Source organism: Perissodus microlepis, chromosome 6 (genome assembly GCF_051167445.1).
Source record: "Perissodus microlepis isolate ML-2025 ecotype Zambia chromosome 6, ASM5116744v1, whole genome shotgun sequence".
NCBI lineage: Eukaryota > Metazoa > Chordata > Actinopteri > Cichliformes > Cichlidae > Perissodus > Perissodus microlepis.
The window spans coordinates 9,159,403-9,173,434 of record NC_140466.1 but is presented as its reverse complement, the minus strand read 5'-3'; the positions used below and the strand labels follow the sequence as shown (position 1 = coordinate 9,173,434).

General features: G+C 41.4%; 1 protein-coding gene across 1 annotated transcript; it reads left to right on the top strand.

The window, feature by feature from the left end:
• Positions 1 to 665: 665 nt before the first annotated feature.
• LOC146385028 (keratin, type I cytoskeletal 19-like) lies at positions 666 to 3,829 on the top strand. Its single transcript, XM_084930559.1, has 7 exons — positions 666 to 1,179; positions 1,595 to 1,677; positions 1,792 to 1,948; positions 2,084 to 2,245; positions 2,398 to 2,523; positions 3,127 to 3,357; positions 3,544 to 3,829. The coding sequence occupies exons 1-6, from the start codon at positions 757 to 759 to the stop codon at positions 3,349 to 3,351; spliced, it is 1,176 nt and encodes a 391-aa protein (XP_084786685.1). The 5' UTR covers positions 666 to 756; the 3' UTR covers positions 3,352 to 3,357; positions 3,544 to 3,829.
• The last annotated feature ends 10,203 nt before the right edge of the window (positions 3,830 to 14,032 follow it).

Sequence of the window (14,032 nt, the reverse complement as noted above, 5' to 3'; positions counted from 1 at the left end):
AAATAGCTGTTTAAAAACTTTACCTGTTCGGTATAGATAAATGCATGGCGTTACAGCAAAGTCTTTTGCAAACAGGAGATTAATCAAATTGTTCATCTGTAAAAAGCACTGTAAGGTTAAAGGCTGTGAGATTAAATGCTTCATTTGGACTAACTCTACTACAGCTTGATTTTATCATCATGTGTATTTTAAAGTGAAAGAAACTCATGGAAACTTTTGTTTTTGCAAAGTGCTCATATGAATGTTGCCATATGGTGGAACATCAAAAAAATAAATCTGGAGCCTTTCCATTTACAGTGAGATACCAAATGGGTGGTGTGATCATGACTATACTGGCAGGTATTTATAAAAGCATACACAAAAAGTATTAACACAAAAACGCACAAAGATATGCACACATACACAGTCGCAGAAATCCCCACACACTAACAGTCCTAACACACACACACACACACACACACACACACACACACACACACACACACACACACACACATTCCATAAGAGTTCCCTCACAGGGGTGTGCAGAAACCAAACCCTGGTCCTTAACAGAAAACAAATGTCGCTTTAAAGCTGTAACAGAAAACTCCCTGCCCAGTTCTCCACCTTGCCCCTCCCATCCAGGCCCGCCCCACACCAGCAGCACTATATCAACAGCCTGCCTCTCTCCATCAAACCCCAGAGTCCTGCCGCAGTCTACAGCTGTGTAACGGTTCTTTCTTTTTAGCGTCCTCTCTTGACCAGCAGACAGCCATCATGTCTATCATCAGACAAACCCGCACTTTCACATCAAGTGCTGCTCCCCAGAAGGCCCATAGTGTGTCTGGGTTCAGCCTCAGATCAACACCTCGCATCTCTTCTTCCAGTGCACGTTTTGTGTGCTCATCAGGCGGCATGGGGATGGGTGGCGGCATGGGGATGGGTGGCGGCCTGGGCATGGGTGGCGGTGGCTTTGACCTGTCAAGCGCCCTGGACCAGGGAACAGTGCGCCTGAACGAGAAGGCCACCATGCAGAACCTGAATGATCGTCTGGCCTCCTACCTGGAGAAGGTCCGCTCTCTGGAGGCAGCCAATGCCAAGCTGGAGAAACAGATCAGAGAGTACTATGAGAAGAAGGGACCAGCAGCTGAGAAGGACTACAGCAAGTACTGGGACATCATCAACGGCCTGAGGGACAAGGTATGTGTGTACCAGCTTAACTGCTTAAATACCAGAAAATTCAAATATCTGTTGTGCTGTAAATGGTTAACAAGGAAGCGTTTCAAAAATCAAGATACATGATAGGCATAATGACAGACTGCATAATCTATTGTTCTACTGAATACTTGGTGTTTTAGTGGACAGTTAACAAATATGTATTAATTGCAAAATCTCAAATTAAACAAGGAAAACTGAAACATTTTGAGTGACACTGTGCGTGATCATTTAGTTTAGCTGCAGCACTTCAGACAATGTTGCAGCACAGAGGAACTGCATGTTAACAGTTAACATAAGTATGCAAAGCTAGCAACAGATCAAAATCAAAACCAGCCTAAGCTAACTAATGTATAGTGATGTAACCAAAACTAACTCACAATGTTGTTCTTCTCTTAAGATCCATGCCGCCACAATGGAAAATGCCAACATCCTGCTCCAGATTGATAACTCCAAACTGGCTGCTGATGACTTCAAGACCAAGTAAGCAAGAACTGTTATAATTTTGTGGACTGACTGTCCTTGTAAGATTAAACACAATGGCTTAAAGTGGCTGTTGTCTCATATCAGTGTTCTCTACTTTTAAAAAATGATTAGATTCGAGCATGAGCTGATGATGCGCCAGTCAGTTGAGGCTGACATTGCCAACCTCCGCCGCCTGCTGGACCAGACCACCCTGACAAAGGCTGACCTGGAGATGCAGATCGAAGGCCTGCAAGATGAGCTGGCCTACCTGAAGAAAAATCATGCAGAGGTGATTTATAGATATCTTGAATTTACAAGCCATCAGTTATATACACACTGCTAGATGAATCATCTATTCTATAGAGCTGAATAAACTGAAACACTCAAACAGATCTAAATCCCTCTTTTTTCTCTGTTTGTTCAGGAGCTGGCGGCACTGCGTTCTCAGCTTACAGGCAATGTCAACGTAGAGGTAGATGCCGCACCTCAGCAAGACCTGAACAAAGTTCTGGAGGAGATCCGTGCACAGTATGAAGCAATTACCGATAAACATCGTCGCGATCAGGAAGCCTGGTTTAATGACAAGGTAGATTTTCACATAAACAAAGTCATTATATCCCACACATTGCAAATGACTAGGTTTAGGCCTGCAGCAGTCTATCCTGTAATTAAACACAATCTCTGAAGCCAAGATGAGTAACTACTATCATCTAACTTTGTCTTTATTTCCTGCTTTAGTCGGCAACCCTGACAAAAGAGATAACCATCCACACAGAGACAATCCAGACGTCCAAGACAGAGATCAGTGACCTACGGCGCACACTGCAGGGCTTGGAGATTGAGCTGCAGTCTCAGCTTAGTATGGTAAGAAAAACATGAAACCCCAAACCATCTATTCACATCTCACTGATATTGCCTTATATGATCAAAATCCCCACATTGCTGTCTTGTCTAAAAGAAATGAAGAAAGGGACGATGACAGAGGGTGTGGAGCAGAGGGGAGGGCAGGAAAGGAAGGTTTTTTTTGCAAGAATGAAGAAGGAGAGAGAGCGAGTGAGCGAGATAAGAATGATTGGAGCAGTGAAGGAAGGAGGGAGGGCCTCATGGTCAGGAAAACATTTCACAGACATCTGTCCAGATTCTGGGAGACATAAAAGAGTTTAAAGCAAGCTGAAGGAATGCTGAACTGGATGGCTCAGAAGCTGTACTCCCACAGATTATCTGTGCTCAGCTGGAGTTAGTCACTGAACACTCCCTGCAACAAACACACTCAGGGAGAAAAAGACACATGCACTTAAATGCATTTGCCTTTTATACTTTCATAAAGGGAGATAAAACAGTATAGAAAAACATATATACCTAAGAACAAATATACCTAACACACTGAATTGTTTGCACGTACAGATAACATGATTTAGGCATCACTACTTGTGTGCCCTAATTCTGCTTTTCCTCCCACTTTAACAGAAAGGGGCTTTGGAAAACACGTTAGCAGAGACAGAGGCTCGATACAGCGCCATGCTCGCCAGCTTCCAGAACCAAATCAACATGCTTGAAGCAGAGCTAGCCAACGTTCGTGCCAGCATTGAGCAACAGGGCCAGGACTACAAGATGCTTCTGGATATCAAGTCAAGGCTGGAGCAGGAAATTGCAACCTACAGGAGCCTGTTGGAATCAGAAGAGTCCAGATAGACACAGGTGAATGTGCTTTTGAGACTCCTTACGTGAAAATGCACTCATTTCTTGCACTGTACTTCTTTTCTCACTGTTAGACCAATTAGTACAGGTAAGTAATGTCTTATTTAACAAATACCACGAAGACTTCATGGGTTCCTGTAATAAAAGCTAGAAGCACAGCATAAATTTTTTTTCTTCTTTTAACAGGGGGCTGAAGTACCACAGTCACAACCACCACTGTGTGCACTTCCAGCTAGGAGCTCCAGCTGGCAGGACAAGCTGTTCTTAGACACACGCACACTCACTCACACACACACATACTCCCACAAATAAAAGATATTAAATGAGAGGAAACTGTACTGAAAAATGTTGAAAAAAAAACTGTTTAAGAGTTCACGATCCAAGTTTGCAAATCAGAAGACGAAATTCCTGATGTACTGTGTGTGTTTGTGTGTGTGATGTCTCTGAAAAATAAATCTGCCAGTGAATATAAGAGTTGTGTTGTTTTGTCACTTTACTGATCTTTCAGAACACACTCAGAGTACACATTTTTCCCCCTCCATAACATTGCTCTGTTTATGCAGTTGCAATGGCAACCAATAACTTCTGGGAGGTGGGATATGGGCTTGTGGAAATCTGTGTTACGTAACAGCACTGCTTTCAGGAAAGGGTGAACAATGGTTAACAGCTCAGTGTGGAAAGCACTGGGACTTAGAGGAGAAGCCGGGCAGAAATCTATGGCAAACTTGATGTTAGAAAAATTCAAACATGACAAGAAACTCCAATGAAGCAAATGATCCCAAGTCTTACTCAGAGAAAGACACACCCAGATGGTTGACTAATCCTTGCCCCATGTGGGTTTTCAAAAGTTTTTATATGAAGTCTGTGTAACTACTGTCACCTGGAAACAAGAACACACACCGGCCAGGACAGAAACACAGAGTGGAAATACAAACAGCTTTTAACTGAACAAAGAGAGTCATTGTGCAAACACTGTGCTATCAGTACTGAACTCTGCCCCCTTTTATGAAGTCTGAGGGAAGCCAAATGACCAGTGTGGGCTGTCATGATGAAAAACTGTTAAGGGTGGGGTTGCTGCTAGCTTATTGTATGTTTCGAGTGAAAGAAAGAAAGAGAGACAAGATTTCTGCCTATTTGTGTGTGTGTTAAGTCACAGCCTATGAATTTAGAGCGAATTCTCAAGTGATGGTGTAATGCTTGTTGGCAAGAAGAGAAGTGGATTAAATTGCAACTTCTACCCCTCTCTAAGGAGATTCTCTCACCCATATTTGGACCCATTTTTGTTGCACATCAGAGTCTGTCCACACTGGTATAAAGATAAAATTAACAGCAGAGGTCATAAAAACACGTTGAACCAACTCCAGACTATTTTACTCAGATTATTGCTAACCCGCTGGACCCATCTTTGGAAAACTCTGGAAAGCAACTGACTGACAATTTGTAATGAATGTTTTTTTCAGTGATTAAAATGTGCTATGATGCTTTCCTTTTTTCATCAAGCAACTTTTATATTTGTAGTGCATTATCAAAAATCTGTGTCAGAGGGTCCAGCAGCAGTTCTGAAGAGTCTCAGACTTAGACAATACTAAGTTTCCTAACATGCACATGTTCTAATAATAATCCAAAGGGTCTAATCTCATACCATTACATTACAAATGTTACCTTAGGGCAGGTCAGCCTTTGCATCTATTACTGCTTAAAATGACAGTATACTGCTGATGTGCTTGAAAGCGTTTGTGAAGATTGAAATGCATTAAAAAGATTCATCTGGGTCTGAAATTCGAAGCCCCCACTTAAGTGCTTTGAACCTGCATTCTTTCTATTGACTGGAAAAAGGGGGACTCCTCCGGTTGTAAAATAAAGTCACTGGAGTTTGTGAAATAATGACCCTATTGCTCATTTGATCTTTAAACTCTGTAAAAACTTTCCTGAAGAATTTATGGTCTTTATTGATTCTTCACTGCTTATCCAGTTCAAGACTGATGGAGCCTATCCCAGCAGTCCCAGAGGTGGAGTAGAGCACCAGTCTATCCCCAGTCCAGGGCAGGTAGACAATCATTTGCACTTACAGCCAATTTAGAATCACAAATTAACCTAACAGACATGTTTTTGGACTGTGGGAGAAAGGCCAAGTATCCAGAACTAACCTATGCAGGCAGACAGACAACATGCAGATCAATAAAGACAAGCCCCGACTGGCTGGTGGATTCCAGCCCAGGATCCTTTTGCTGTAAGGTAACTGTTCTAACCATTGCACCACTGTGCTGTCGTTTCAGAATAAACTTTCCTGAAGAGTTTAGGATCTCAGTCACTATCTAATGCAGCATGGTACACTTTTGTAAATTATGAAACTAGTAACAGTAAAACATGAGGCACTGTATGCTTTAGCGTGTGGCTATAAATAACAAGTTGCTCAATGTCAGTTCAAGGCTACAAAATGTCATGGTGGCTAGACCCATCCTTTATACTGCTCAAAAATAAGGTCTCAATGGGAAAAAAAACATGCTGGATATCTATACGGACATGGACTGGGTAAGAGGATGATTCACATCATTTGATGTACATGAATATTATCAATCTACAAAGGGCTGAATTCAAAGACACCAAGAAAATCAAAGTGAAAAAATGAAGCAGCGGGCTAGTCCATTTTGCCAGAATTTCATTGTAGCAACAATTGTACACAGTAGTTTGTATGGCCCCCATGTGCTTATATGCATGCCTGACAATGTCGGTGCTCCTAATGAGACGACGGATGTTGACCTTGGAAATCTCCTGCTTGCATACTCTCACCACATGAGGTTGGGCCTTGTTGTGCATTGTTGTGTCAATGGATCCAAGGATTATATCCAGATCCCTAATGGCAGTCGGGGGGCTGTTGTCTAGCCCGTAGAGCTCTGATCCACTGACCCATCATCAAACCAGCTAAGTAAGATGTAAGCAGCAGAGCATTCTCCACAACTTCCTGACCTGTTAATGCATCATGTGCTCAGGGATGTACCTGCCAATTCTGGTAACAGACCAAACAATGGTCTCTGACTGCAAGTCATTTTGTATGGTTGTGGCAGTGCTTCTTAGTCTTGAAACTGTGCTGGGTGACACAGCAAACCTTTTGGAAATGGCATGTATGGATGTACCATCCTAGAGGCTGTAGGCTGAATTGCAAAAATTTTAATCACCCTCAGTCTATATAACGGTGTGTTCACACCGAACGCGATGGATGCGAACAAAACGCCCCAAACGACCCTAATTTGACGCGTGTCCAAGAAAAATCCATAGCGCGTCAAAATATGATATTTTGACGCGCGTGAACCGGAAATGTGGGAGGGATGTGGGAGGAAGTTGTGCCAGACCGGTATCTTTGTCAGCTGTCGAGCTAGCGTTTGAAGAGAGAGTCTCCCTTCTCTATTTACTGTGGAGAGCAGAGCAGCGGCGTTAAGGACGTCCTCGCCGTACCTGGGTCCATCAGGTCCTCCAGAGGCGTGAGCAGTTTGGTGAGTTTCAACACTTGCTCCAGGAGCTGCGCCTGGATGACGGCCGATTTCAGCGATGTGCCGTCTTCCCCTCGCCCAGTTTGAGGACCTGCTGTCCCGCGTTGGTCCAAGAATCGCCCGCCTAGACACCAACTACAGGCGCTCAATCCCACCTGCAGAGCGCCTGTCTGTCTGCCTGAGGTTAGTAAAAGTGTTTAATACGGTAGTCCTTTATTGATACCTGTGCTAATATATGCTAAACTATCGTTTATAGACTGCTAACATGGATGTGCTATGCTATCAATGAATGCCGTTGGTGTTTACTGATAGCAAACTGTGGTACGGAGATGACTGTTTATAATATTTCTAGTGATACTCGAAAGGTCTCATAAAGTCCTGATTTAATTCAATTTATGCTGTTATCAGTGTTTGCAATGATAGCATGGCTGTGGTGTCATATGTATGCTCTCGGTGTTTGCTGATATCAAACTGGTATTAGGACCACTGTGGGTTAATCTTTGTAGTGATACTCACTCCTTTTTTTATTTAGACCTGGTTTAATTCTGGTATAGTTGAATATTTGTATATAATCCCTGCAGCTGTCAGACTCTATAACAGGGGTCACCAGCCTTTATTAAAACAGAGTTAGATAAAACTGAACAGTTTGGTTCATCTTTAGTTACATGGTTCTATCTTGATAAGCTGTCTTATCACAGATTAATTTTTCAAAAATATTAATGATTTAAGGAAGGAAAGGGCTACATGTCAACATACAACTCTTTATTTCTATTAATGTCTTACTTCATTCCTACCTGATTGACATGTTTAGGAATTATGAGTGATTGGCTCACTGTAGTTGTAAAAGTTGCTACCAATCAAATTATGATATGTTAAAGTTAAAACAAAACACAACTGTTTTAGATATTATCTAATATACATTTTGTAATTATCCTTATAATTACAAAATGTTTTATGTAAGATTTAAGTTTTGTGATTTAAATCTGACATCACAAAAGTTTTTTGGAATTTGAATAATGTATTTTGTAACTGCAGTACACATAATACTAATTTTGAACAATTTTGTCCAGGTTCCTTGTCACCGGGGACTCCTTCACGACCAAGCGTTCAGTTACAGAGTCGGTGTGTCCACGGTGAGCCAGATCACCCCCCAGGTAGCGACGGCCATCTGGGAACTGTGTAGTGGACGACTCCATGGCTGTGCCTTCACCTGGAGACTGGCGGTCCATCACAGGGGGATTCCAGGAGCGCTGGAACTTCCCACTCTGCTGTGGAGCTCTGGATGGGAAGCACGTCCAGACAAAGGCACCCCATATATCATATAGGAGACACACACATTGATATACACTAAATATTTATTTCATTTCTTTTTTTGTGGTGCCCAAATTTATGCACCCGCTCGATTTTGTTTAAACAATTATTGCACACTTTTTGTAAATCCAGTAAACTTCTTTTCACTTCTCAAATATCACTGTGTGTGTCTCCTGTATGATATATTTAACTGACATTTTTTATTGTAACAACCAACGATTTATACAGGAAAATAATGGCTATTAACAAGGTTGCCCAAGCTTTTGCATCCCACTGTATTAGTATATTTTGTCATTAGTATAATATGAAATAAATTCTACATGTGTCAAGTCGTGTGCCAACATTTGCTGTGTAGTAGAACTGAGACATTAGTCATTATAAAAATTTATTTGAAATAATATTAAAATTCTCAAACAAAAAAAACATTAAACATAAATATATAAAATATAAGTATTTACAGAGAGACAGGAATAAAAAGGACCCAGCTGCTCTCCAGAGCAGGGACAAGGCTGAGGAGGAAATGCTCCATTGTAGACTGGTGTGGCCTCTTCAGGGACTCCAGGATGGCCAGCTCCACCGCCAATGGACCGTCCTGGGACCCGTCCCTCATCTGCCTCGGAGCCGTCCTCCTCTGTGGGCCTGTAAAACAGCACAAAACACAAAGAAATGAGAAGGCTGCTACTAGATTTTAATTTCAACATTGAAAACAAAACAAAACAAAAACAGGATATAATCAGATTGGTTGTAGATATTTAGTAAAGGTGATCACAAGGGAATCCCACCGACTAAAAAGGTATCAGTGCTTGCTGTACATACCTGTGGGTGCAGCAGCAGGAGCTCAGGGACTGGGGAGCCAGGAGAAGCAACAGGGGATGCTCTGCTGCAGAATCAGTTGGCTCTATCAATACAGTATTAAATGTTAACATGTTGAATATAATCAGAGAAAGTATATACAGTGTTCGGTGCAGGTGTCTATTTCCGAATGAGGGTCATAGTTATGGGTGTTTTTGTGCTGTTTTTTCTATTGGACGTGATCAAAACCAAACATGATAAATTTGGCATGCGCAGGAGACACGACAGGGAGGAGATTTGTCAATCAGGCTGCAGAATGCAATGCTGTACTGTGCAAAAAAAAAGAAAAGAAAAAGAAAATCAGCGAAAAAGCGAAGCAGTGACGGATGAACAGCGGGACCACTGTGTGCTGTTTATTAATAAACAAAATATATTCCTATATGACAACATGCATAAAAGCAGAACGGTATTTGTATGTCAGTGGGAAAATAGCGGTGGCTTGCTAGCTTTTGTGCGGCTTCCCCGGGTCAGCGAAAACTTTAGAGAAAACTTAAGAGAAATGAATGAACTTACCAGGTTGCCCGATCTCTTTACATATCTTCCTCCAAGCTCGGTCCTTTATATTCCTGTCTCGGTACAGAAAGCAGCTGGTGTCGTATGGCTCCGGGTTGTTTGCTACGGCATTGATTAGCCTTCCCTCCATTGAAGTATGAAGGGCTTTGGCTGGATCTGCCCCTTTGACCTAGGTCACAGCCACGTCACCAGGCTCCTGATTGGTTGTCGCGGCGCGATTTGACGCTGGAGTTCAGATTTTTCCAACTGAGCGGTAGACGCGTAACGCGCGTATGCACAAAATGCAACAAAAAAACTCACGCGCGTGGTTTTTTTCGCGAGTCAAACGCTCCAAACGCGCTAGACTGACGCGAGTTTCAGGCGTTTTGGCGTTTTCGCGACGCAAATCTGCTTCCGAATTTTCGCGGGAGCCGCAATCGCGGGTCATCCGCCTTTCCATTGACTTTACATGTAAACCTGACGCTCTGGCCGCCTCTATCGCGTTCGTTTCCTCCATAATCTGGGACAAGTGGGCCATGACATTGACCGAAATCTTTACAATCAATTACTTTATAACAGAGGACCAAACATTATATATTATCACTGCAATTTTATGAATGATTTATAAACCACTGACTTTCCCACATAACTGGAAGAGGAAGTGTTTAAGCAATTTGGTTTAATTTGTAGAGGAGCCTCACCTTATAATGAATGTTACAACAAATAGCTGTCATGTCATGTGGAGCATGAACAGGTTAATAACTGTCTGCACGTGGCTGCATAAAGGAACCCCATAAAAAGCGATGCCAAGTTGCAAACAGGATTTCTGTATTTCCCACTGTTGTGGCTTCTTGCCATTCAAGGCTAGCCTGGGGCTTGTAGAGTGAAAGAGGAAGACACTTGGCATATAACAGAAATTCTGCTCAATCAAACTAATAATGAACTGATCGTTAAAGTCAGCATTGGCTGAATACTTTAGTGGATTTGGTCTTTGTGTAAAAGAAACCTTTCCACATCATACAGTGGTTTCATCCCCTGCAACAGTATCGCTAATCTCTGGCTGTGTTCACCACTTGTTTTAACAACTTATCTGGTATAATATTTAACTTAGACAGAAAATGACATCCCAGCTTTTAGGTGGTGCTGAGTGCCAGGCTAAGCTAATTTCGCCATCTGCTGAATCACAGACTGTATATAAAAGATGAACATTCAAGTTAATTCAAGGGAAAAGTGAAGACATCTGGAAGCATCTTAAACCCGTATGTTTTCTACTTGCTACAAGGGAAATATTATTTTGGTTTTAAAAAGAAGTCCATGCTGGTCCCTATTAGGATAAAAAAAAAAAAAAATAGGATCATAAAGAAAAGTTGTGTACTGCAGGCCTACTTTATGAGTAACAAGTCAAAGTATGAGCATGAAGTGTCTCTTGGCTTCATAGTCAGATGTGCCCCATCCAGGCGGTAACTTACCCTTCATCATACATTAGCTAGAAGGTAGAACAGCGTTATCACGATTAGTGTCTTAATCCATACAAGAAACCTTCACACAATACCTTGCATGTAACATTTAATATAAACTGCAACAGTAACCTTTAGTTGTAGTCATAATTTTTTTAAATAACAGCTTATCTATTGGCACAGTTTTGAATTTCCACAGTCAACAGCAATTCATCACACTGGACAAAACACTTTTCTTTCTTCCTGACTGGCAGGCTAGCAGTTTCCAGTCTTTGTGCTTAGCTAAGTTAGCTGGCTGCTAGCAAGCATTTAGCACAGACGTAGTACAGAAGCTTTACTGCACCCTTTCAAAACTACTTCTTGACCCAATTGATAACAAGATTATATTAAGAAAGCAGAGTTTATTCAACACTTCACTAGGCCTGCTGTATATCAATGTGGAATTTAACTAAAGTACATTAACCTTTCCTATCAGAAAAATGTTTAGTTAAGTATGTCTGATGGCAGCACTGTTAATGGTTCAGGGTCAAAAAGTCCATTAAGGGGCTGGTGAAAGCCGGAACATTCTTCACTCGGATGGCAGACTCTATTCTGGAGCATTGTACAGTTTGCCACACAAGCTGAGAGGAATGCCTAACCTCTTTGCTAAAGGTCTCAAATGCTTTATGGCATCAGACCTTACTGTGAAAGTTTTCAAACTGGGTTGGAGTTGCAGCAGGGCGCAGAAACAGTTGAGAGATAGAGTGGAACAAGGCCAAACAAATTCAAGGGGCTTTCAAGCCCTGCCAAGCATGAGCTACATGTTATTTTTCAAGCCTCTGTAAGTGTTTTGATCATCCTGTGCAAGCAGAGTATTCGCTTTCAGCACATTCTCACCACTGAACACCTTTCAGGGACACATATCCTTCCGACTTAACTGAATGGTGGCTGTTTAACAGGTAGAGCTGGTTTGATAAGCCACAGCGTGAAGACCAGTATGCACCTATTTAGGCAAGGCTGTGCTTACAATAATGTTTACTACTATGAAAGAGGGAGCTTATCCCAAAGAATAGCTTTGATCCTGTAGCATTTTTCTCCAATGACTGTAAAACTGATTTTTCAAACCACATCCACTTTTAAAAGTTTCCCATAAGCTGGGTGGATGTGTAGAGGAACACATCCTAGCATGCAATAGGTGGAGAAACAAAAGACATGTCTTGTGTACTGAAAAGAACACAATTAAAATACCATTTAACAAACACAAAACTCGGAATAACTACCGGATGAAAAAGACAAAAACCACTTGATCAAAACTACTCTGAGGCAGACTGAAGCATATTTTCCCTACAAAACTGGTACTGGCTGTAAACACATAGTCTGACTATGATTTTCCAGCTCCTGCAAGGCCCACAAATTAACTTCAACAAAAGGGCATTCACTGCACCAGCTATATAAAAAAGTTTATATACTGTATGTAATACTGCACAAGCAATGTTAGGAAGGGAGAAAACTCAGCAAGTTACCAAGTTAAATCCCCTATAAATAAAATCAAATACGTAAATACACATTACACCATGAGCGTATATCCGCAGAATAGTAAGCACACAGCTTATCATAGTAAGACAGGAGATTTGGGGCAAAGACTTATCATATAACTTGGCCTTCTATTACAAAGATTAATGTTACCGCCACACTTTGGTAAGTAAGAAGTTGCTTCTTTACTGAGAGACTTACTCTCATGCACCTAACTTAAACTTTATAACAGTAATACAGTATAACTGAGCATGGCATGGTCACATCTACATTGTGTTGCTGAAATGAATATCCATCAAAGTTCTGCAGACAAGCTCTAACTTGACTTACTTGAAGATGCTTTGTGTGTTGGTTTAGATTCATTGTGCTGCTATACAGAGCTCTATTGTTAAATAAAAGCCTCTAGCTCAAGTGAAGGGCTAAAATGTGTTGGCATTACTAGCAGTGCACAGAGAACAAGTTACTGAAATAATGTGACCACAGTCCAGCGAACCTCTTCCACTCTGCTCTACAAGAGGAGGAGTGACTCACAGCAGAAAAACGCCTTTGGTTCACAGCCCACAGGAACTCTCGGTCCACACTATGGTGCAGTGTAGTTTGGGTCTTAAATCCCATTTTTTTAAGTCGCTGCGAAATACTTCTGTCCAGCTAAAACTTTCCACTGTCTCAACACTGTCATCTAGAGGACAGCAGCAGCATAGTCTTTTAGAGAGCTGTGCTGTGCTAAATGTCAGATACTCTCAATGTTGGGAATTAGAATAGCAACCAGAGGCTACATGTCTCTACCAAGCAGTAAAATTCGAGTTTACTCGTGTGTAGGTAGGTAGTATCATGACTTCAAATGTAAAATATGGTAAATTCCTTCTATCCTATTCCCAATTTCAGGTTCTGGATAATGTTACGAAAGATGTTTTTGCAGAACAATGTGATGTCAAGCTGTGATACATGACCTTTTGGACATAATTAGTTCATCCAATTAAATATTTGTGGGATATTTTGTCGTCGTTTTGAAATATTGAATTATGGTTATTAAAAATTAGAATCAAGACACAGTGACCATGAGTTCAAGTGACTCGTGGTCATAGCAACTCATGAGAAAACTGATTGTGCCAAGTTTGAAGAATATTCAATAAGTATTGCTTCAGTAAGAAGATGGAAGTGTACATTACTGGTTCTGAATTATAACCACCTCACGTGAGGATGTTCTTGGTTTGCAAAGTACCCACCGTCTATTTTTCGTTCCATCTTGATGATAAAAATGTGTATTTCACAGCGACAATGTTCTCTTCCCGTGTGACTGTTCCGCTTGAAGGGGTGGCTCTGGGTGTGGTTCAGTTGGTCTCAGGAATAGTTTGCATGTAATCAGTAACCCCACCCAAGTGTGAAAAACCAACGCTTTTTGAACAACTGCCTCCATGAAAACAATTCATAAATGTAACCTGTGTCCTAAAATTGTAAGGACTAAGTAACAAAAATACATCGAATCAGGAACTTCAGTTTAGTTCATGATTTTATGAACTTTGGGCCTGAATGCTTGTCCCAGGATCGAGAAGCACTATAGGA

What these genes read in the sequence shown, in the direction of transcription:
- LOC146385028 (XM_084930559.1), top strand. Translation starts at nt 757, where the DNA reads ATGTCTATCATCAGACAAACCCGCACTTTCACATCAAGTGCTGCTCCC. An exon ending in TGAAGAAAAATCATGCAGAG is followed by an intron (nt 1,949 to 2,083) that starts GTGATTTATAGA and finishes CTGTTTGTTCAG; the next exon opens with GAGCTGGCGGCACTGCGTTC. An exon ending in TGCAGTCTCAGCTTAGTATG is followed by an intron (nt 2,524 to 3,126) that starts GTAAGAAAAACA and finishes CCACTTTAACAG; the next exon opens with AAAGGGGCTTTGGAAAACAC.